Here is a 25,707-nt window from a genome sequence, read left to right as displayed (position 1 = left end):
GCCCATTTAGACAACACACCTCTCTATCCCCTGATCACACTCAAAAGAGCTGTTTAAGCTCACCAACCAAACACACCATAAAGGACCTCGAAGGGCCCATCAAACCCTACACACCATGTATGTGGACTAAGCCACTCAGATAATAATACGCAGCAAAGCTGGTGTATATGCAGTACAGTGCATTGCGGTAAACCGCTATATAGACATGTTGCAGTTTAAACTGTCAGATCAGATAATAGTATGCAGCAAAGCTGACATAAATGCGGTACAGTGCAGTAAATCGCTATACCGATAAGTTGCAGTTAAACTGCCAGATCACATCAGAATCAGTCTTCCTTTTCTTCACAACCAACTCAAAAATTACTTTATGCAAGTGCATGTATGCTTACAACCTCACAGAAACAATGAACACATCGGCAGACAGTCAGATAGAAATAGACATGCACATACCCAACTAACCGAGTTCAGAATTAGATATCTCACACAACAGTCACAAATAACACATAAGTCGAAGCTCAGATCAAAGTCTTAACTACCCTCACTAAACCCTAGTCAAATATTGAAACGCAGACACATTTTCAGATCAAAAACATACACAGAACTAAAATTGGTGACTTAGGGTCGTACGACTGTGTGCTCTGGCCGTGTGGAAAAGCCTAGGCTGTGTGAGGGTCAACATGCCCGTGTAGGAGGAGGCACACGGCCGTGTGGTTGAGGCATACGCCCTTATGAGCTAGGGACATGGCCGTGTGAACAGGTCGTGTAACTCTTTGTCCATTTGTGCTAAAATAGAGTACAGGGCAAACACGGCTGTGTGAGGGTCTCACACGCCCATGTGCCCACCAAACACGACCGTGTGTCCAAAACACACGCTCGTATGGGATTCCTAAATCCCCAAATTAGCCACACGACTGTGTGACATCAAATCACTAAAACCATAATTCCCAAACACACACGCCCGTTTACCCATGAGACACGGCCGTGTGAAATTGAGTAATTTCCCCAAATCAACCACACAGCTGTATAGCATGAATTTTCGTCCAAAAACCCTAATCTTCAATTCCACACGGCCGTGTGAATTAACACACGCCCACGTGGTCGCCCATATGGTCCTGAAACCAACTCGAAACATTCTGCAAACCGTGAATTTATACACCAAACGCCCCTAAACTCTAATACATCAGAAATATGCCATAGAAAACTAAGTTTTACGAAATTTAGGAGCGAAACCTACCACACATTAACCAAAACACTTAGAACATGTCAAGTTCCACCCAATCGAGAAAACAAATTGAAATTGAAGAGTTTGAACCCACATCTGATTCGCGATCAGAGACGTTCAGAATCTGACTCGATGACTAAGAAACCAAAGCTCTCTGGAAACCACAACACAACCGTTTTAAAAAAAGAAAGAACAAAAAAAAGGGAAAGAGGAGAACGTCCAGAAAGAAAGAAAAGAGAAATAATAAAAATAATAAAATAAACACTAAGTAAAGAAAACAATTATCTAAACCTTTAAAATAAAACGAAAATAGTCCCTCAAAACACTCTGAGGACTTGAACCCGGGACCCAAAGGCACACGAGTACACTACCAACCACCAGACCAGCAGACTCATTCTATCACTTAAATGCGCAACTAAATACAATAGTACAACCTACTCACTGACCCTAACCACAAAGCTCAAAACTTCTAACCCCAAAATTCAAGGTGTTACAGAACTAATCATGTGATCTCTGACTTTGAAATCTCTCTCCCATATCAGTAGAGAATTTTTCTGAGGCATTAGAACACAACTGACTTAATTTGTTTCCTTTTAATTTAAGATATGAGCTTTATGATGAAATTAGAGATAAATACTTTAATGTATTAAGGAAACACTCTTTCAAAAGTATGTATTTCTTAAAAATATTTACAACTATATATTCATGAAGCATTGAATTAATTAAAGAAAGAAGATTTCTAATTAATATCTCTAAAAATCTGTTGTAATATGTAAAGATATGTTATTCAATGCTATCAAATAATCAAAGATTATCAACACTTCCTCTCAAGTTGGTGCATAGATGTCTCACATGCCCAGCTTGCACAGAAGATTATGACAAGTCTTAAATTTGAGTCCTTTAGTAAAAACATCAGCCAACTGTTTTTCAAATGCTAGATAAGATAGACTTAAAGCACCACTGCTTACTTTTTCCTTGATAAAATAACGATCTATTTCGATGTGCTTGGTTCTATCGTGCTGCACTGGATTTTGAGCTATGCTGATGGCCGCATTGTTGTCACATTACAAGGTTGATCCATTTTTATTTAACAACTTTAGCTCTTCCAATACTTAGCTCTTCCAATACCTTTTACAGCCATAAAAGCTCACAAATACTTTGAGTCATGGCCTTATATTCAGTCTCTGCACTTGGTCGAGCCACAACACTTTGTTTCTTACTCCTTCAAGTGACTAAGTTTCCTCCCACAAGAGTACAATAACCTGTTATAGACCGTCTGCCACCAAGAGAGCTAGCCCAATTTGCATCTGTAAATACTTCTATACATGACTATTTTTGGAGAAGAGAATATCTTTGCCTGATGTAGACTTCAAATAGCACAAAATTCGCAATACTGCCAGCATATGAGCTTCGCGAGGGTCATGTATAAACTGGCTTACCAAACTAACGGCATAAACTATATCAGGTCGAGTATGAGCGAGATAAATAAATATCCGATAAATCTTTGATATCTCCCTTTATCCACCATTTCACCAATCCTTACTTGTAATTTATGATTACTCTCAATAAGCGATTCTGCTGCTTTGCAACCGAACATGCCAGTTTCTGTCAGAAAATCTAAGACGTACTTTCTTTGGAAATAAAGATTCCCTCTTTTGATTTGGCCACTTCTATTCCAAGGAAATAGTGTAACTTTCCTAAGTTTTTAATTTCGAATTCCTGAACCAATTGCTTCTTAAGTTGGGCCATTTCTTCCCTATCATCTCTCATCATAATTATGTCATCAACATAAACTATAAGGAGAATAATCTCACTCTTGTGATGTTTTATAAAGATCATATGATCAACATTACTTTGTCGTTAGCCAAACGACACGTCTTACATCGGTGGACCTATGACGCCACCACAACAAAGCAACGTCAGTAAGATACATAGCAGTAGTAATTACCTTAGTGGCATCATTTATGATGACTTTGGCACGGAAGTATTGCTCGACTCCCCACAGAAAATTGTCTACATCTCTTAGGGACCTTGTTCCCTTGAACTCATTGGGCTTGGGAACATCCACACCAGGCTTGGGTGCGACAGCAACAAACCCTCCATTGCCCGTGAGTTCACCCTTGAGCTCCGCAATCTCCTCTTTTAAGGCTGTCATCATAGCCTCAATGGCATCATCTCTACCAGTCAGCTTTCTAACATAGTCCGATACATACTCTTTGAGCTGCTCCTGCATGGATTGCAACCCATCAATTAGCTTATCATCAACATCATCAATCCTCTCCTTGGTATCTCCTATGGATTCCTCGAGAGTGACGAATCGATCCTCCAAAATCTACAGTATATCCCTCGAACGACTAGCTTTTCTAGCCCTCTCACAGGTCTCCATTCCCTCAACATTCTCAGGAACTTCTTTTGACATCTTTCAACGGTGCCTTTGAATGCTAGCTCTGATACCAATTGTCACGAACTTAGAGTTTTCACAAGCAATCCGTGCAGCCTTAGGCAGTTTCTTCGCTCAAAAGCGCCTAAGTCAGCCTAACTCGCAACGATTGAGGATTCAACAAAACTCCTCTAAGGCACCCACGAAGAACAACAGAAGAACGAAGTAAGAACAAATTTGAAAGATGAACAAAAGCCACAGAAAAATAAGAACATTTGAGAGAAAGGTTTGAGTGAATACTTTCAAAATTCTATTAATAACTGAATGAATTACAATGAGGGGTAGAGACCTCTATTTATAGCTGAGCCTCCTCAAAATCAACAGTACAAATCAAAGTACATCAATGGCTAAGATTAAAAGCTATCTAGATATCAAATCTCTAAGATTACAGAATCGTATCTTTTAAAGATTACATTTAATGTCGAGGATCACATATCTTTGAAGATCACCTTCCATATTTGTCAAGCATCGAAGATGCGCTTTCAATATTTCCAAGCAACAGACTAGTCCGATTAGGTCAAATGATCTCCTTCGAATATGATGGATCGTACAAGTTTGTAATAGTCGTCATGGTTGTGGGCTCCCATACACAACCCATGACACTTGTACCTGGACAATTGGTCTGATGCAAAATCTCATATGATTCTAAATAATCATTAAAGTTATATTCAGTTTCATTATCAGTTTGCAAAATTTTAACCTTAGCATCAAACTGAGTAGCAATCAATTTATGAAAGGAACAGAAACACGAGAAAACATCACTTTTGGACTTTAATAAAAAAAACCCATGTCATTCAAATGCAACAGTCAATAAATGTAACAAACCAACAATTACCAAATAACAAATTAAGGTGAGTAGTGCCCCAAACATTCGAATGAATAATCTCAAAAGGAATAGTACTATTATTACGTAAATGATAACTGTTTCTTGTATGCTTAGCAAACTCACAGGCATTACAAACTAAATAGTCTAACTGAAATCTCGATAACAAAGTAGGAAACATCTTGGCAAGAACAGTAAATGATGGATGTCCTAACCGCCTATGCCACTGAATTATCTCACGATTGACATCTTTATTTTCTCCAAATAAGGCTTGAGATATACTAGGTGGTCATTTTAGAAGATATAAGTCATCACACAATCTACCATTACCAATCGTCTTCCCTGTTTGGAGGTTCTGAAAGACATAGTGATCGAGAAAGAATTCAAGTTTACAATTTAAGACTTTAGTGATAGTATAACATATAAGAGGTTAACCGGGAATTTAGGAACATAGAGGGCAGAGGATAAAGTGAGATTGGGAGTACAAACAATAGAACCTGTTCCAGAGACGGAGGTAAGGGAGCCATCGACTATTTGTACACTATCTTTAGATGGATAAGTAGTATAGCTAACTAAGCTTTTGTTTGACCCTGTCATATGTCTATTCGCACCGGAATCAATAATCTAAGATTTCGAACTAGATGGAGCATTTAAAATAGTACCTGATTTCGCATGATTAGACTTGACAATTGAGGTAGAGTCTAATTGAGGTAAAATTCCCAACAGAAGTAGACTTGTCCATTGTTGTCATAGAGTCTGACAAATGTGCCTGAGGCTGAGAATTACCCTCGTTTTCCACCACAACCTCGAGTGGGGCAACCATGCAACTTCCAGCATGAATCTTTAGTGTGCTGAGGCTTACCATAGTAGTCACACGTTAAGTGATCCTTGTCAAACTTACCACCCGATGAACCATCCTGGTTAGCAATGAGACCAACTTTCTCAAGAGGTGGATTATAGAGCATAACAACACGACGACTCTCCTCTTGTTGTACATAAGAGTATGCCTCATGAAGAGAAGGGAATGAAGTTTTGCCAAGAACTTGAACTCGAATCTAATAATGCTCAATATTCAATCCAGCCAAGAAATAAAAAACGCACTCCTCTTCCACCATATTCTAAAATTTTTCGGTATCATTGGTACAAGAGGCCTGGAAATTTTGATAATAATCAAGTTTCTGCCATAACCCATTTAATTCAGCAAAATATTGAGAAATCTTTAGCTCCCCCTGTTTTGTACCATGGACCTTATTACAAATCTAAAAAATTTGCACATCATTCCCAACACGAGAGTAGGTGAGAGTAGTAGTATCCCAAATTTTTTTCGCAGTGTCAAGTAGCAAATGCATTTTGAAAATATTGGGTTGCATAGAGTTGATAAGTCATGTCATAACAAGAGAATTCATTGAATCCCACTGACTAAATGTTGAATCAGTGAGTTTGGGTTTCAACGTTGTATCGGTGATGTATCCCTGCAAGCCATGAGCCTTGATAAACGACAAGCAGGACCTTGACCAAGTAAGGTAATCATGTCCATCAAGCTTCACAAGGCTAATTTACAATGAGGGATTATCGGTTGGAATCACGAGCTTCTCGTCCTTAGATATAAGACTGGAAAAACAACTAAGACCAAAAAAATAAAAATTGCTTGAAAAATTAGAGGAAAGAAAATACCAAAAAAGAACACAAAAGAGATCCAAAAAAAATTTAGCCAAAAAACACCACCACTTAGAGAAGAATGATTAGAAGAGAGTAGAGAGCATAGCGACGACATTAGAAAAAATACGGCTGTAGAAGGTGAAGTCCACGCACGGCACGTGAGGCCCACACGCGGGTTTTCTAGTTACCAGAGTCTAGGGTTACGCCGGCGAGTGGATTTTGACTCCAATGGTAAGGGCGGTGAGAAAAAAATAAGGCTAGGGTGGAAAGTATCAATTGTTTTGTTTCTAGGGTTTTTGGAACAAATTTTAAAATAAAAAAAATCTCCAAAACAGGATAAAAAAACTGTTACCATGCTGAAATTAGAGATAAATACTATAATGTATCGAGGAAACACTCTTTCAAAAGTATGTATTTCTTAGAAATATGTACATCGAATCAATTAAGAAAAGAAAAGTTCTAATTAGTATCTCTAAAAATCTACTGTAATATCTAAAGATTTGCTTTTCAATGCTATCAAATAATCAAATATTCTCAACGCTTTAAAATTGAGATTGTTTCCTTTTAGTTTAAGATATGAGCTTGGGGTGGCTAAATTTGTTTCATTTTATGTTTGCCCCCTTTGATGTTTATTTTATGGTGATTTGTCTCGTCCTAGTAATTAAGCAAATTGATGCTTTTTGAGATAATGCATTATCTACACTATAATTGTAAATGCATTTGGTAAGGGGGGCTTTGTTTACTTGCTCTATCCTCTTTTACTTAGTTTTATCATCTGTAAGTAGATAGGGTTTAATAAATTATTATGGCTATTATGGCTTTAAAGGTTTTGAAGGAAAGTTGTGATCGCTTTCTTGAGTTTGTGCAGAGGAGTAATGCAGTTAGTCCAACTGTTACATTGGAAACTGCTACTAAATTGCAGGTAATGACATTAATATGAGTATATCCTCTATGATCCTTTATGCTAATTTTATTTAAAACCAATTGCAGACGAAAATTGAAAAAGTGACTCGTCGAGCACATGAACAGTTTCAAACAGTGCTTGAGGAGCAAAGCAGGTTAAATGTTTGTTTCTACTTTTGTTTGTGTAATTCATCTCCATATGTTTGATCATTTTAATATTTGTGCATTTTTACTAAGATATATTATGTTTATGTTTTTTGTCTCGTTTGACATTTCAATTTGATGATATACAATGGGCATAAGGCAACTAATGCAATCTGATGCAAAGGGCTTGAATTCAAGAAACATGTCTATGAAATGGTTTTTATTAAGAATGCATAACTGTGGATGAGTAGTAGATGAAAGACTATAAATGTTGGCATCTGTCAGTTGTTGATTGGCATAAATTGAGACAGAATGAGATGAAATTAGCTAAGTTATTGATAGCTTGGCCTTATTATAGAAATTGTAGTCCATTACATAGTTTAGATGAAGTTATGTAAATTTCATATGATTGAGGGGAATATCAACTCTGATGCAAGGTTTTGCAATGTTGCATTATATCTACTGAAAATTTTTTGGTATTTAAAGTGGAAAGATGTCCTCGTCGCTGTAAGTTCACAGCTTGACACACACACACAAAAAAAAAAGAATATGTAAAAACTAGCCCTGCTAATGAAAAGGAGCTAAACTGTTGCTTTCCCTGTTTTTTTTTTTTTTTTTGCATACCTTTGCTGTTTTTCCTCCGCGATGGGCTTGGATTAAATTTTGGTATATTTTTCTTTCTGTTAACGGAAGCAAAGAAGAGAACATATACACAAGTAGACTGATGAAAAGTTACTTGTATTTCATCTCCAGAGTTAGCATTTTTATAAACAAGTCTATATAGTCTAAATAAGGAAAGAAAATAAAATAAAATCCTAGAATTAAGTCTAAGAATCTGTTAACACTCCCCCTCATGTTGGAACATAGATATTTGATCATGCATAGCTTGTTACATAGATAGTCAACTCAATTCTCATTTACTGTCTTTGTGAACAAATCAGCAAGTTCTCCTATCTTCACATAACCCATGTAGTTTGAATTGTCCAAATATCTCTCGAAAAAAGTGACAATCAACATTGATGTATTTAGTTCTTTCATGATAAACTAGATTTGAGGCAATGTGAAGTGCTGTTTGATTATCGCAAAACAACTTTACTGGTAACAAGTACTCCAACCCAATTTCAATTAATAGATGTCGTATTCACATAATTTCACACTTGGACTGTGCCATAGCCTTGTATTCCAATTTTGCACTAGATCAAGATACATTTTGTTTCTTGTTCCATGATACTAAGGCCTAGTTTAGCAATGTTTCTAAGAAGCACTTTTGGGACAAAAAATGTTTTTGAGAGAAAAAGCGTTTTTCAAACGCCAAAAATTGGCCAAACGCAAAAGCAGAAAATTTGATCTTCTATCAAAAGCACTTTTTGTCCTAAAAGTGCTTCTTAGAAGCATTGCTAAAACTAACCCTAAGTTTCCCCCAACAGAAACACAATACCGGTAATAGACCTTCTATCTATCTTAGATCTGATCCAATCAACATTTGCAAAACACTCGATACTGGTATGCCCTTGATTGTTGTATAATATGCCGCATCCAGGAGCTCCTTTCAAGTAACTTCGAAACTTATAATCTGCTCTAGGGCTATCCAGTGTTTGACTATGGGTGCAAACATAAACTAGCTAACAATACTCACAACAAAAGCGATATCCAAACGAGTACAGTAGTTTAATTTCCCAACTATCCTCCTATACCTCTTAGGATTATCTTTTGTAAGATGCACATTAGGAACCACTGAAGTATTACAAAGTTTAGCAACCAACTTTTCATTCTTTGCTAGTAGATCAAGAACATACTTTCTCTGAGACAAATTTCCTTCTTGCTTCTTGTGATTCCTATCCCCAAAAATTCTTCAATTGACCCAAGTCTCTCGTGTGGAACCTGGTAGGCAAAAAAGACTAGAGAAGAGATCCCTACATCATCTCCTGTAATAATATATCATCAACATATGCTAAAATAAGAATAACTCTAGCCTCATATCGTTTATAAAACACCTTATGATTTCAAATACTTTTCTTCAATCCAAACTACTGAACTACCTCGCTAAATTTTCCAAACCAGGCACGAGAGCTTTGTTTCAATCCGTAAAGGAATTTCTTTAGATGACAGTCCTTTCCATACCCCCCCGAGTAAAAAACCCAGGTGATTGCTCCATATAGTTTTCTTCTTAGAGATCTCCATGCTTTCTTGATATCTAATTGGTGTAAAGGCCAATAATGAGAAACGGCTAGTGAGATGAATAGACGAATAGGGGTGAGTTTTGCCATAGGAGAGAAAGTATTTGAATAATCCACTCCATAAGTTTGAGCATATCCTTTTGCAACTAATCTAGCTTTATGTCTAGCCACTGAGCCATCTGGATTAACCTTAAAAGTAAATACCTATTTGCAACCAATAGTTGTTTATCAACAGGTAAATCCACTAGGTTCCGAGTACCATTTTTGTTTTAATGCATGGATTTTCTCCAACATCGCATCCTGCCAACCAGGATGACTCAACCTCTCGAACTATCTTAGGAATAGAAATGGAATCTAAGGATGCAATTAAAGAGCAAAAAGTAGAAAAATGGTTGTATGAAACAAAATTATAAATAGGATGGACACATGGATGTTTACTTTTACGAGCAATGAGAAGGTCAAAGTCACTTGGAGTTGAATTAGATGATGAAGACACTGGTATAGGGTTGGATCTGATGATGAAGGCATTGGTATAAGATATCATGAGTCTCTTTTCGTTTGGAATAAACTTGAGTGATCAGTGGCTTGTCAAAAGCAGGAGCTGGAGAATTAGAATTCCTTCGTTGATTAGTAATAGTGTAAATTAACAATCATCTTCCTCCTATTTCGAAAAATTTGAAGGCGTCTCTTCTGAAAAGAATGTTTTTTGTTCTTAGAATGCAACATCGATAGACATCAAATATTTGTTGAGGTCTGGATTGTAACCCCCATACCCCTTCTGAAGGTAAGAATATTCCAGAAATACAATTAAGGATTTTAGATCAACCTTAGTGACAAAAGATTAAATTAAAGGCAAGGTTAGGTAAATTTAATACCGATGATAAGATGATAGATGAAGTTAGATTAATTCTTCCAAAATCAACAATTTTATGGGTGGATCTATTAGTAATAGTAATAGGAGAAGGTAAATCATGTGATTGAAAGTTAGAGAAAAAGGTTGGAATTACCTGTCATATGATCTATAGCTCCTGAATTAATGATTCATTTGGATAAAGAAAAAATAAATTATTTATTAGATATACCTAAATCTACAAAGGAAGCAAAGTGACTCATGATATGACGAGAAGCAACAAATCTCACAAAAAGAAGATTACAAACTATTAATCAATCTTCTTGACTAATTTCAGCACAAAAAAGAAAATTTGAGAAGAAGAGCCCAAAACAGTGCCAAAACAGTACCAAAATAGTATTGAAACAGTGCCAAAACAACAACCAAATAGTTCCCAACTGTGAACAGTACCCATATAGTGCCAAAACAGTTCAAAACCCAACACATCCTCGAAATCACCCTCAATCAGACTTTCGACCACTAGGATTGGATTGGAACCAAAAGTCGGCGTCGGATCCAAAATCTAGTGACCAGGCGGTGCCACATGTGCCGGCGCATGACATTGGAGCGCAACCTTTGTGGTGGCGCGTGTGCTTCACACGTTACTCTTCTCGTCACCGAAATTTCTAAAACCATCAAGGAGACCCCGCACTCCTCCGTGTGCCAGCAGTGCATACCCACTATCAAGACCTTCAAAAAGAATCCCAAATGTATCGCGTTTTAGGCTGACGAAACATGAGTTCAAAATATCGAGTGCGCTAGCTTTGATACCATGTTAACGGAAGCAAATAAGAGAACATATACAAGAGTAGACTAATGAAAGATTACTTGTATTCATCTCTGGAGTTAGCATATTTATATACAAGTCTATATAGCCTAAATAAGGGAAGAAAATAAAATAAAATCCTAGAATTAAGCCTAAGAATCTATAACACTTTCAAACATGAAGACGTAGGAACACTTTTTCGTAATTTTTGTCAATTATTGTTGTGAAGAGTAAGTTATCAAATTTATGTTTCAGAGCAATGTATACTTTATTAGTTTGCAAAAAATAGTGTTTTCTTGATTTTTAGTCGATGTTATGTGGAGCATAAAATTTATACATGTTAGTATTGATTGTTACCTTGCTAAATAACTTTGGGTAACTATTGCAACACTGGATTTTAATGTTTGCCGTGTTTTAAGTACAGAGAAAAGCATTGACACTTTCTAAAGATTATTTACTTTTCTGCTTGGTTTCTCAGATTTGCTCTGGACATTGATCTTGATGCTCCAAAAGTTAGGATTCCTCTAAGGGCACGTAGCTCTTTCAAATGTGACAGCCATTTTCTTTTGGATTTTGGTCATTTTACTTTGCATACCATGGTATGTGTATTAGCTAATTTTCTCTCAAATTTCCATTAATTACTTTTCTTTGCTTACATATTTAACCATCATGGCAGGAGAGTCAGTCTGATGAACAGAGGCAGGATATCTATTCTCATTTCTACATATCAGGAAGGGATATTGCTGCCTTTTTCAGAGATTGTGGTTCTGATTGCCAGGACTGCAGTTTGATGAAAGAAAGTTCTAGTGTTCAATCAATGGTGATGTCTCCTAGGTTGGAGAAGGTTGACAATTTCTATTCTCTTATTGATAGGTGTGGAATGGCAGTAATTGTGGATCAAGTATGTGTGTGTGCTTTTTTTTTTTTTTTTTTTGCATCAAGTAACACCAACACCTATCACTAGATAAGCTTCATATTGAAGTTCTAAAATGAGAACTTATTTAAGTTATGCTTGTGTATCGTATTGCAGATTAAGATTCCTCACCCTAGTTTCCCATCAACACGTGTGTCTGTGCAAGTGCCAAATCTTGGCATTCACTTTTCACCTGCAAGATACTGCAGACTTATGGAACTGTTGAACATATTGTCCTTTGCTATGGATCCCTGTGTTCAGCCTGGTGTTGTCGATTTCCAAGTTGGAGTGGCTCCCTGGACTGTTTCAGATCTCGCTACTGATGCTAAAATCCTAGTTTGGCGGGTTGGCCATTAACTCCATTGTAAAACCTAGTTCTATGGTTCCTACTTGCCTTCTATTTGCACCTGATTTTGTCTATAATTGACTTTGTTGGTTCAGGGTATTGGAAACTCTGTTGCTTCATGGCAGCCCTGTTTTATTGTGTTGTCTGGATACTATCTTTATGTTTTGGATTCTGAAAAATCCCAGAATCATCTGCGGTACTTGAGGTTTGTAGCTTTCCTTGTCTTTGCTTTTGTTCCTTGGCTAGTTGGTTATTATTTCTCAATCTTTTTTAAAGTTAATTGGTTTTCCCATTTTATTTGATAGCATTATGGCATTTTTAGCAACTTTTAATCTAAATTTTCATTTTGGAATCCTACAGCATGGCTGGAAGGCAGGTGCATGAGGTTCCATCAACAAATATTGGTGGTTCTCCATTTTGTATTGCTGTGAGCCCAAGAGGGATGGACACTCAGAAAGTGAGCAACTGAACTTGTGAGCAAAGAAATGGTTTTTCACTACATGTTTTATTAAACTGAACCAGAAAAATCTCATCTCTCATTTGTACTTGGTTGTCTCAAAGTACCTGGTTTATTCTAATTCTTGAAATATTTTAATTAAAACACCTGTATGAAAGTGTATTGCTTTGACTGATAAACCTAGGTACTTGGGTTAAAGTATTCTATTATGCCTATGCTTTAGGATCTTATGTCTTTATAGACTAAATTTTTGGTTCGCTTTCATTATTAAAATATGAATATTTTTTCCAGGCTTTGGAGTCTTCAGGTACCTGGGTTATTGAATTCCAAGGGGAGGAAGAGAAGGTGACTTGGTTGAGAGGACTTATACAAGCCACGTACCAAGCTTCTGTATGATGATATTAGTCTTCCTTTTAGTTCTTTGCTTCTTTTTTTTTTTTTCTTATAGGTGCTTATTTCTTGGACTTTTTATTCATGTAGGCTCCTCCATTGGTTGATGTACTTGGAGAAACAACTGATGGCATAAGTGAATCTGATGATCCTCAAACAAGAAATTCAAAAGCTGCTGATCTAGTTATTAATGGGGCAGTTGTGGAGACAAAGTTATGCATTTATGGGGAGGTTAGTGGTTGTACAATTTCTTAAATGCTCTGATGGTTAATTGGTGACTTCTCACCAGAACTAAGTTCTAGGTATTAGCCAATGTCTTTTTGTAATACTGTTATTATAGCTACTGAATGAGCAATCATATTGCAGACAGGCGAGGGTTTTGCTGAGAAACTAGAAGAGCAACTGATTATTGAGCTTCTTGCTAGTGGCGGAAAGGTTTGTGACTTTCTTTTGCTATTTGGTGCTATTTTATGGCGGTATAAAGTACTCCAGTGTGGAATTGTTATTAGAAACTAGAGCTGAGACATTTTAACTCAAGTCCAACTTAAACTTTTTGAATTTGTTCCTTTATTTTAGGACTTGAAAAGGGCAATCTATCTTTTTTCCACTAATTTCTAATAGGAATATGCTCTTTTTGCCGTTCCTTTGGCCTTCTGGAATAGAGATATGTATCTTGTAAAACAAGTTTTCTTCATAAATCAGTCACACATATTATTTAAGCCAAAAAAAAAAATGCAAATTCTGTCTTATCCCATCGTAGGTGAAAGACCTTGTGATAGAGTTGTTTAAGTTGAGATTGCAGGTTCAGTCCCACTTAGATATCAGTGTTATTTTCCCCCTTAATGGTTGAAGATTGTCCTTAATAAGGTGCTTATATGCATTGTCATATTCCACTCGTGGGATCAGAAAAAGATACTTTCATATGATTTCTATACAAGGTTAATCAGGTCAGAAATCACTATAACCTTAACTAGATGTTTTAAGTAAATTGAATACCATTAATTTCCTGTATGCCCTAAAAATAGACCTTGGCCACGGCAAATAGGCAGGTAGTTTGTTATTTCTTTCGGCATTCTCCAATAAATATGCTGATGTACTTTTTCTGCTCTACAAATTATATTTCAATGTTCTCGAATAAATAGAATATTTGTGCATGTACATTACAAATTGGTCTATATGTCGCTATTACCTATTCAGCAATATCTTTTAACAGGTTAAAATGATTAGTTCGACAAGTGAGCTTGTGCTTAAGACAAAGTTGCATTCATTGAAAATTAAGGATGAGCTTCAAGGTCGTCTGTCCGGCAATCCACATTATTTAGCCTGCTCTGTGCTGAAATATGACAGTTCACTTGAATCTAATCAAACTTGTGATCTGAACGGAGATGAGATGTCCGGGGTGCACCAAGATGATGATGATACTTTTAAAGATGCTCTGTCCGAATTTGTATCTTCAACTAACTCTGATTCTCTTTCACATTATATGGATATGGTGGATGCCTACAGATTCGAGTCTGATGAAGTTTTAATTGATGAACAAGATCTGGCACAAGGAAAGGGACTTTCTGGAGAGATATTTTATGATGCTCAAGGTGGTGAAGATTTGGACTTTGTATCTGTTACCTTCTCAAAGAAGGGTTCTGGATCACCCGTTTATGATGGTATAGACTCAAAGGTATATAGAATGAGCATCATTGACATCCAGTTCAGTTTGATTGATTGAATTTATGTTAATTTGGCAGCTAATTTGTTCATTTCAGATGAGTATTCGCATGTCCAAGCTGGAATTTTTTTGTAACAGACCCACACTTGTTGCTTTGATTGGTTTTGGCTTCGACCTAGGTTCTGTCGGTAATAAAACAAGTGTTACTGATGCAAATGGAACTTCAAAGGACAAGATGGACAAAGAAAAGGCTGAAGAAAGTGGTTGTATTGAAGGGTTGCTGGGATACGATAAAGCTCGTGTCGTATTTTATTTGAACATGGATATTGATAGTGTCACTGTGTTTCTTAACAAGGAGGATGGATCTCAACTGGCAATATTTGTGCAAGAAAGTTTCCTGTTAGATCTGAAGGTCCATCCAGCATCCCTCTCAATTGAAGGCACATTGGGAAATATGAGACTCCGGGATATGACACTTGGAACAGATAATTGGTTAGGTTGGCTATGTGATATACGAAATCCAGGAGTTGAATCCCTTATAAAGGTACATTTTTTTGAGCCTTGATATATGTTTATTAGCATTTGAGTCATTTAGGTTACTTTTTATTGTATTCATGCATGCTTGCTTACTTCACATTTTCCTCCTTCCAGTTTAAATTTAATTCTTTCAGTGCTGGAGATGATGATTATGAAGGGTACAATTACCGCTTGTGTGGGCGACTTTCTGCTGTTCGAATTGTTTTTCTTTATAGGTTTGTTCAGGAGGTATGATGGGATACAGTTTAAACTGTGCAGTTTTAGCATTAGCATCATGCTATTATGGTTAAACCTTAACATTTAACAATTGAAGTTCACTTTCACAAATAGTCAAAATTTAGCTGTTCATTTATTCATACACTATTCTACTTTATCTTGTTTTTATCACAATGTTTCATATTTGGTCTATAAATTTCAAGAAACTTGGTTTGGCAGATAACAGTTTACTTCATGGAGCTTGCTACCCCACATACAGAAGAAGTAATAAAACTTGTTGATAAAGTTGGCGATTTTGAGTGGTTAATTCAGAAATCTGAAATTGATGGGGCTGCTGCTTTGAAGCTGGATCTTACATTGGACACTCCAATAATTATAGTTCCTAGGAATTCAACGAGCAATGAGTATGTTTAATTCTCCATTATCTTAGACTTGCAAAGCTGAACAGAACACTCAACTGTTTTTGGTCCCTTTTAGTAGAAACTAAACTCTCCAGGATTTTATGATATTTTGGGGTGAACATTACTAATGTATTTCCATATGACAGGTTCGTTCAACTTGATGTGGGTCTTCTGAAGGTCAGAAATAAAATAAGCTGGCATGGATTTCCTGAAAAAGACCCTTCAGCTGTTCGTCTTGATATTCTTCATGCTGAGGTACATAGCTTATAAATATATAGTACCACATATTTAACCATTGAGCTATGATTATAACCGTCTTAAATTTGCAGTTTCTTGGAGTAAACATGTTTGTGGGAATTGATGGTTGTATTGGTAAACCATTGATTCGTGAAAGCAGAGGACTTGATGTTTATGTTCGACGAAGTTTGAGGGATGTTTTTAAAAAAGTCCCAACATTTTCTTTGGAAGTTAAGGTGATCTTTGAACTTGAAATGATTTTTTTGTTCTATACTAAATCTTTTGTTCTTCTTTGTTTTTTTTTTTTTTTTAGTGTGTTTTAGTGGCTGCTCCCCTTTATTAGAGCACCTTCCTTTTTAGCAGTTATTTATAATTCTTCAGTTAAGTCCTTTTGATGTTGTTTGCAGATTGGTTTTTTGCATGGTGTAATGTCTAATAAAGAATATGATGTTATTCGGGATTGCATAACTATGAATTTGAATGAAGCCCCTAGCCTCCCTCCAAGTTTCCGTGGTAGCAAATCTGGTTCTAAAGATACAATGAGGCTATTGGTTGATAAGGTCAACTTGAATAGTCAGATGCTTTTATCTCGTAGTGTAACCATTCTAGCAGTTGAAGTCAATTATGCACTATTGGAGTTGTGTAACGGCATACATGAGGAATCACCTTTAGCTCGAATAGCTGTGAGTATTGATATTTACTAATTATTACTGTTTTAAGTGTTGTATGCCTTGACTTACTCTTACTCTTTCTTGCTTTTTTAGCTAGAAGGTCTCTGGGTATCATATCGGATGACTTCATTGTCAGAAACAGATCTCTATGTGACTATTCCAACTTTTTCGGTTCTTGATATCCGTGCCAATACGAAGCCTGAAATGCGGCTCATGCTTGGATCATCTGCTGATGTGCCCAAACAAGCTTCCACTGGAAACTTTCCTTGCTTCTTAAACAAGAGTAGCTCTAGCAGAGTGAACTCTGAAGCTGGTATTGACTTGGATGTACCGATTTCTACAATGTTCTTGACAGATTGTAGATGGCGATTGTCATCCCAAACATATGTGCTTCGATTTCAGCAACCTCGAGTGCTTGTTGTACCGGACTTTCTTCTTGCTTTAGGTGAGTTTTTTGTGCCATCATTGGGGGCAATAACTGGAAGGGAAGAAACAATGAACCCCAAGAATGATCCAATTAGTAGAAACAATAGCATCATACTTTCTAGTAGTATTTATAAACAGAATGAAGATGTTGTGCACTTGTCACGGAGTAGACAGTTGGTTGCTGATACCCATGGCATTGATGAGTTTACATACGATGGTTGTGGAAAGACTATTGTCTTAAGTAACGAGAATGAAGCAACGGAGTCACACCCTGCACAATTTTGTCCTATTGTGATCATTGGGTGTGGTAAGAGGTTGCGATTTGTCAATGTAAAAATTGAGGTATTGCTACTGCTTCACTTTGTATTTAACTATGTCAAATCTTTCAACTACTTTCTTTAAAGAGCAAGTTTATCTTTGATGTCTGTGTTGATCAGAAACTTGACATTAATGATTGAATATCTACTTTTTTTTAAAATAATTTATGATTGTATATGCTATCTTTTTCACTTTTTATTCTTTTTCCAAATTTCTTCATTCATCAGAATGGTTCTCTTTTGAGAAAGTATACATACCTGAGCAATGATAGCAGCTACTCAGTGTCACCAGAAGATGATGTTGACATATCGTTGATGGATAATTTAAGTTCCAATGATGAGGAGAAGCTTGAAGAGAATATGGAGTTAACAAGCACCCCAAAGACTTCATGTTTACAAGATGGCCCAAATGTTGCACCGAGTTTCACTTTTGAAGCACAGGTAGGTATAATTCCATTAATAGTTGTTCCCTACATTAAATATTCCTTTAAACCCGATACCTTTAAAAAAAACTTATAGTTGTTTGCTTCAATTGTTGAACTGTTGAGTCCTTTTGTGAGAACATCCTCAAGTTGCACTATCCAGTTTCTCCTTTATGAAGTGTTTGTCTAGTTCATTGCTTTTTGTTCTATCATGTTGCAATGGGTTGTTTGTGATGCCTATTGCAGACTTAATATAACAGTAAAGCCTCAGTGGTCCTTACCACTTAATCTTCAAGTCTTTTAAGATAATCTTTAACCACAACAATTTATAGGTTCCTTGTGCCATTTCTAAGAATTCTACTTCAGCACTAGACCTTGCCACCACATTTTGTTCTTTGCTCCTCAAGTCACAAGATTATCGCCAAGAAAATGCAGTAACCTGAGGTGGACCTTCTATCAACCATCGAAATGGCATAATCAACATATGTGTATCCTTTTAGCACTATCTCTGTGAAGTTTTCAGGAGAGTTTTCAATAAAACCGTTATCATTTTATTAAGTAAAGAACTGAATTTAAATAGAAAAAAGACTCACAACATAATTGGGAAAATAATTCCCTTATTCTAATAAACTACTAAAAATATGAAAAATATTCGTACAAAATCTCAATTAATTATTCTAAGATTTATCTACCAAAATAACTTAAAAAATATCCCAAAATATATGGGGCTTCAACACGTATGTGAACACCCTTCCTCAAGTTGGTGCATATATATCAATCATGCCCAACTTGCTTAGAAGAAAATCAAAGCTTGTCTTAGATAGCCCTTTGATGAGTATGTCAGCAATCTGTTATTTTGAAGGAACAAACGACATGCACACTTGACCTTTTTGAATCTTCTCCTAGATGAAGTATTTATCAATCTCAACATGTTTAGTTCTATCATGCTAGATTGAGTTGTGAGTAATGTTAGTGAAAGCTTTGCTATTACAGTACAACTTCACTGGTGAAGTTATTGGTTTCCTCAGCTCTTCCATAATTCTATTTAACCACATCATTTCACAAATTTCTTAGAGTCATTGATTTAAACTCAGCCTCTACACTACTTCTTACTACAACACTTTTTTTTTTGCTTCACCAAGTCACAAGATTTCTAATCGCTGATTACGTGTGCGCCTAAAACAAACAATTTTAAAGTACAGTTTTAACTGGAAGCGCACAGTGTCAGTTGTAATATTTTTAGTATTAATAGGACACTCGAGTATCCTAAAGATCGAACCCAAAGGATTGTCAAGTGGATAAATGTGTTTATCAAGTTAATTACAAGTTAAACAATTATTAATCTAATCAAGTCGAAAATTATTAGTGCAAATCTAATTAAAATTATTTATAAACTAAAATTAAACTAATCAAGCTAAACTTTCTTCCTAATGTTTTAGATAATGTAAATAATTAAATGATGGTCGATTAATTAGTTGAGTGATAATTTAACTAATGGACTTATACCAATTATATTGTTTGTTACTCTTAGTTAAGAATCTCCTCTCGGTTTCATCCTAGACTAAAATATACCACCTAAGATTACCTGTTTATCTCACCTAGGCATATAAATAACCTCTCAGTCTCACTACTCGGCACGGTTATATCGAACTATCTAAGGATAAATTCTCCTTTCAATCTCGTCTATTTAGGTTTTCCGCTAGATGCGTCAATTCTAGTATATTAAGCATTTTGATATAATAGAATAACCAATCAATTAAGAATAGACATCAAATTAAGCTAACAAAAAATCAAACAATTAACCATCCAACAAATTTAGCAAACATTCAAACTCAAATTTCAAACAAGCATTTTATCAAACATATTGGGTAAGTATAAAATAAAAGCAAAGAGTTTAAGAAAATGCTCATTTAATTGATGAATTTCCATTGAAGCTCAAGAATTTGTCCATCCTTGTTTACAAAATCTTTAACAATAAGGAAGAAAATAAACAACAAAATTAAAATCTAACCTAAAAAGAAAAGAAAAAACCTACTCTAAAAATGAAAAGAAAACCTAACCCTATAACTATTGAAAACTAAAGGAAACTATCAGCCAACAAAATCTAAAATGAAAGGCTTATAAAGTTGTATTTATAGCCTACTAACATTTAACCTAACAATAATTATTTTTCCTTTAAGTGAAAAATAGGCTTAAGCTTGTTGGACATAAAATTGTGGATATCACGATACCCACAACAATCTTGAAATGAGTGGTTCTGGGATGTCTCAGTATCGCGATACCATTATTCGGTATCACGATATCACTGTAGTTGGTCTCGATTCTCTTCATTTCAGCACTGTTAGGGGTATCACGACTTCTGTGCTCTGATATCGTGATATCCCCCTTCTGAGTGATATTTTCTTCACATTCAGACCACCATTAACTCCTTACACCACTCAATCAACTTGTTAGGTTCTCTATAGCATGATTGGCCAATTTGGGTCTAAAAATGGCTTAAAACTAATAAAAATAATTTACTAACAACAAAACTAAAAATCATAAAAACATATAAAGGACATTTAAATTTCTTGAAAATAAGTTCCTCAAGTGTATTAAAAAGCCTAATTTGATGTATCTTACGGTAGATCAGTTTCCTGCACAAGGTATGCAAGTTGAGAAAAGAAAATGACTATTAGTCATGTGATCACTAATTCCAGAATCAACGATCCATGTGTTTGTTTTACAAAGCTTCATGTAACACCCCGTACCCGAGACCGTTGCCGGAGTCGAACACGAGGTGTTAACGGACTTCAAGCAACTTACATTAAAATTTCCCAGACAAGCTGCCAATCTGCGTACCAGTTACTTAAAAATTCATAACTTGAGTTCCGAAAGTCGAAATCCAATTCCGTAAATTTTCCCCGAAACTAGACTCATATATCCATCTACAGATTTTTTTCTAGAATTTTTGGTCGGGCCAATTAGTACAATTTATTAGTTAAAGTCACCCCTGTTTCAGGGTTCGACTACTCTGACCTTCATGCACTACGACTTAGATATCTCCCTGTACAGAGCTTCAATACTTATACCATTTGTTTCTAACAAAACTAGACTCAAAAGGGAATCTATACATATAAGGCATGACCTCTAATTGTCTCTGATTAATTTATGGTGAATTTCTAAAGTCGGAATAGGGGATCCAGAAAACGCTCTGGCCCTGTTTCACAATAACTTAAACATCTCATAAAATACGGCTCATATGGCCGTCTCGTTTCTTTCATATGAAAATAGACTCATCACGCTTCGATTACATAATTTATTCCTTATTTAATTCCATTTCTACTATTTTTAGTGAATTTTAAAATTCACCCTACTGCTGCCGTCAGCATCTGATCTCAAGGTAAGTTTTACCTATTTCATAGTTTTCCATGATCAATTAGAAATTTTGACATACATAGGACCATATATGATCATATTTAGCCATTCCAATGGCTGATCATTTACCCAACATTTCCATACCACTCCATAACCACATCATAAAACCATGTATATATACATAAACACAAAATGATTTTAATGCCATACTCAAATTATACGAGCCATTTTCGCAATGCTAGACACACATACATTACCAAAAGGTACTTGATTAACAACAAAGGGTAGTCCTATACATGCCATTATCAGAGTTCAACTAAAAGAGTACCAAAAGGGCTTCGATAGTGTGAACGACTTCGACTTGGACAATCCCGAGTCCGATAGCTGACGAGCAAAATCTATAAAACAGAGAATCAAAGCAACGGAATAAGCATTTAATGCTTAGTAAGTTTGAGTAATGAAATTAGTTTTGACTAAAGTATAACATTCATATGGCTAAATGAAAAACTTCATATATGCACATTCTCATAATCATACTTACTTCACGCTTCAATCAACATATTCATACACAAGGTATCAAACCTAACTAAAGGCCGAAAGTTCGTTAATCAATTGAACGAATACTATTTAAAACGAATCGACTTTTCCGATGCATATACGAAACATACCTTATCATTTGGATTTTATGAGCGTATTAATTGAAATTATTACAGCAAGATTGCTCACTTCCAAACCCAAGTATCTTCGGGATTTAGCTGGATATAACAACTCGCACAAATGCCCTCGGGTCTTAGCCCGGATATAGCAACTCGCACAAATGCCTTCGGGTCTTAGCCCGGATATAATCACTAGCATAAATGCCTTCGGGACATAGCCCGGGTATAGCAACTCGCACAAATGCCTTCGGATCTTAGTCCGGTTATCATCCGAATAATCATGCACATATGTCCACAAATCATAACACATCTTTATTTCGTTTTCATTACTAGAACTCAGACACAAGACACTTATCTACCATTACCATTTTCGGCTCAATAACCACATACAAAGAGCATGGTTTTGATTTGGTATATAACATGATCTAATAGAATTATAATCTAAGTTCCATTACTCGAAAACTTACCTCGAATGTTTTCGAACGATTTCAACGGCTATTCAATTATTTTTCCTTCCCTTTATCGGATTTAGTCCCCCTTTACTCTTGAGCTTAAGTTCAACAAATTTTAAACTAGTCATTAATCGACTATTCAAGTATTACTTTCAGAATATAATACATATAGATTCGACTTTCACACATATAGATTATAGTAAGCTTTATAAAAATCAATAAATAATTCATTAGCAAATTTTCATTAATGTTTACAATATAATTACAATTTCCCTATAAGCTGACTTCCTGAGCAACAGTCACTAAAGTTTTTATAACTAGAGCTACGAAACTCCAAATCAATTGCCGTAAATTTTTCTTGACAGAAGACTCATTTATCTATTATCCATAAAATTTTCAAAATTTTTAGTTTAGCCCAACAATACCAGATTTTTCTTAAAGTTCACCTTGTTTCACTGTTTGACTAAACTGACTACTCTTCGCTACGAATCAAATTTCTCATTGTACAGAATTCAAAATATGCTCTCTTTTCTTTCATTTGAAACTAAACTCATTAAGGAGTCTAAACATATAAATTTTATCTTAGGGTCATTTTTGTACAATTTATACTGATTTTATACAAACAGAACAGGGAATCTAGTAGTCATTTTGACTCAGCCCCACAATATTTCAAATATCTCAAGATCGGTAACTCTTTTGTTTTTATAGTTTCTTTTGTAAGAAACTAGACTCTTCAAGCTTTAATGACATGATTTATTCAGCTTCTAACTCAACTCCTACAAATTATGGCGATTTTCCAAAATCACCTTACTGCTGCTGTCCCCAAGCAGATTATTACCAAATCAAATACTAACATTTGCATTTCACCTTAATAGCTAGCTTAGCAAACCTTAATTTAACATATAATTCACACATATCACATTCCAAGCATTCACTCTATTCTATCACTTAAGGTACAAACATTACTCAATAACTTCCTAATTCAAATTCGGCAACTACACCAAGACCATCTTAACTCGTTCCTCATCTTGCTAACAAAAACATAGTAAAACAAATCTTCATACACAATGGTTATCAATTCATCCATTCACTAGGGACATAACCTAATGTTTAATAACAACCCCTCCTTTATCAAGTACACATTCGGCCTTGGTACATAATAAGGTAGTCGATTCCTTTCCCTTTAGCACCCATTGCTCACATATGATTATTTGTATAGTTCAAACACTCATCTATCTTTGCTCATCTAAATTTAACATGGAACAACAAAATTCACCATTGTCAAATACCATAGCCGAAAGCCCTAGTCCATAACACAAATCAAAATTTCTACATGGGTTACAAAAGTAGCTTGATATCTTACTCAAGATTAACCAAAATTTCATGAACTAATATAAACTTCTTATCTTGCTATTAGCCTAGGATGACCGAATGCCTCCCTCCCTACTTCCTCTTTACAATCGGCCAAGAAGAACCAAGGATACAAGCTTTGTTTTCATTACTTTTCTTTTTTATTATTTCTTTTATTTATTTCCTTTCCTTTGCATAAAATAATGGCCATTTAATTAAGATTTAGTACATATTATATATATGTGACCATCATGGCCGGCCACCACTTACAAAAAAAGGGGTATTTGACATGCAAGTACAATTATTTGCAACATGCATAAATGGGCCACTTAACATTAGCCTAGCACATTTCTAAATTTTCTCACATAAGTCCTATTTAATAAAATTCACTTACAATTAACAAAATTCAAACATGAAATTTTCACACATGCATATATACATATAATAAACATCAAATATGACGGTCAATTATTTTTATGACTCGGTTTAGTGGTCCCGAAACCACTTTCCGACTAGGGTCAATTTAGGGCTGTCACACTTCACATTGAAAAAAATAGAAGAACTAGTACCTAATTGGGCAAAAGAGCAAGAAGGACTATTGGATGAGTTAGGAATAGAAGAATTCATCCGAAACTGTGGTGATTGAAAATACTTGTGTAGATGCTCTAGTTGTTCATGCTCTAGTTGTTCCTTAGTGTATGGAGACCCTTCTAGAAAACTTTGCTGCTCATGATTTTCATTAGTCGTTTGGAAAGCTTTGTTATCCCTAGATTGTGAACCACGACCATTGCCACTCTCTTTCTCTTATTCGTCGATTTTTCATAGAGCTTCCAACACATTTCTTGAGTGTGCCAATATTTTTTTACAGTGGTCGCATCAAAGTTTCTTTCTTTTTTCACTATCATTATCATTTTTAACAGTCACAAGAGCAGAATTATCGTCGTTAGCTTAAATCTTGACCTTAATATTACTTTTCTCCTAGTCTCCTCTCTTCTAACCTCAGAAAAAATCTCATGGAATGTTGGAAACGGTTTTTTTCCCAGAATCCGAGATCTCAATTCATCAAATTCTTTATTTAAACTAGCCAGAAATAATAAGCTCGCTCATTCTCTTTTTTTTTCATAGCTTTTACACTATCTCTAGGACACTCCCATTCGTCATTATAATATTAGTCTAGTTCTTGCCAAAGAGACATCATCTCGTTATAATAAAAAGTGACCTCTTTTTTCCATTGCCTAGCCTTCTAGAGTTTTATTTTTAGCTCAAAGATCTGTGAAGTGTTTTCTAAATCTGAATAGGTGTCCTCCATAGCGTCACAAACATCTTTAACAATCAGGAGAAAAAAAAATATTTACCTATGGATGCTTCCATGGAATTAATAAGCCACACAATTATCATAGAATTTTTTGACCTCCACGTGTCCATCATTGGATCGCCCACTTGTGGTTGCTTGATTTCTCCAATTAAATGACCTAGCTTGCCGCGCCCATCAATTGCTAGCTTTACAGATTGCGACCATTCAAGGTAATTTTTGTCATTCAGCTTGTGAGATGTCAACTAAAAAGAGAGGTGAGACGCCTCTGTCTCTTGAGTTATTGCACTCTCCGATGGCAAAACTTTCTATCTTTCGTTTGGTTGTTGGATCTCTTATTTCCAATGAAAGTTATTTTAAGCATGGTGTTACTGGAGATTTAACCTAACTCTGATATCATGAAAGTTTTCAAAAGAATTTTCAATAAAAATGTTCTCATTTTATTAAATAAAGAATTGAATTTAAATAATAATAAAAAGACTCACAACATAACTGGGAAAATAATTTCATTATTCTAGTAAACTACTAAAAGATAAAAAACAAAAAAAATATTCCTAAAAA

General features: G+C 35.5%; 1 protein-coding gene across 1 annotated transcript in view; it reads left to right on the top strand.

Annotated features, from left to right (window-relative positions):
- LOC107951593 (uncharacterized) overlaps positions 1-25,707 on the top strand; it is a 67,926-nt gene that overhangs the window by 15,776 nt on the left and 26,443 nt on the right. The window contains exons 16-34 of the mRNA XM_016886689.2: positions 6,971-7,066; positions 7,135-7,202; positions 11,502-11,622; positions 11,700-11,924; positions 12,054-12,281; positions 12,378-12,487; positions 12,643-12,739; positions 13,031-13,129; positions 13,220-13,360; positions 13,496-13,564; positions 14,343-14,804; positions 14,890-15,336; positions 15,444-15,557; positions 15,765-15,949; positions 16,093-16,201; positions 16,276-16,419; positions 16,591-16,866; positions 16,948-17,622; positions 17,826-18,038. Coding sequence (XP_016742178.1) covers positions 6,971-7,066; positions 7,135-7,202; positions 11,502-11,622; positions 11,700-11,924; positions 12,054-12,281; positions 12,378-12,487; positions 12,643-12,739; positions 13,031-13,129; positions 13,220-13,360; positions 13,496-13,564; positions 14,343-14,804; positions 14,890-15,336; positions 15,444-15,557; positions 15,765-15,949; positions 16,093-16,201; positions 16,276-16,419; positions 16,591-16,866; positions 16,948-17,622; positions 17,826-18,038 — 3,879 coding nt within the window. The remainder of the gene's footprint in view (positions 1-6,970; positions 7,067-7,134; positions 7,203-11,501; positions 11,623-11,699; positions 11,925-12,053; positions 12,282-12,377; positions 12,488-12,642; positions 12,740-13,030; positions 13,130-13,219; positions 13,361-13,495; positions 13,565-14,342; positions 14,805-14,889; positions 15,337-15,443; positions 15,558-15,764; positions 15,950-16,092; positions 16,202-16,275; positions 16,420-16,590; positions 16,867-16,947; positions 17,623-17,825; positions 18,039-25,707) is intronic.

The sequence above is a fragment of the Gossypium hirsutum genome, chromosome A02 (assembly GCF_007990345.1).
Source record: "Gossypium hirsutum isolate 1008001.06 chromosome A02, Gossypium_hirsutum_v2.1, whole genome shotgun sequence".
In the NCBI taxonomy this organism is placed as follows: Eukaryota; Viridiplantae; Streptophyta; class Magnoliopsida; order Malvales; family Malvaceae; genus Gossypium; species Gossypium hirsutum.
Note: the sequence above shows the minus strand (reverse complement) of the source record. Positions and strands in the feature narration are given on the sequence as shown.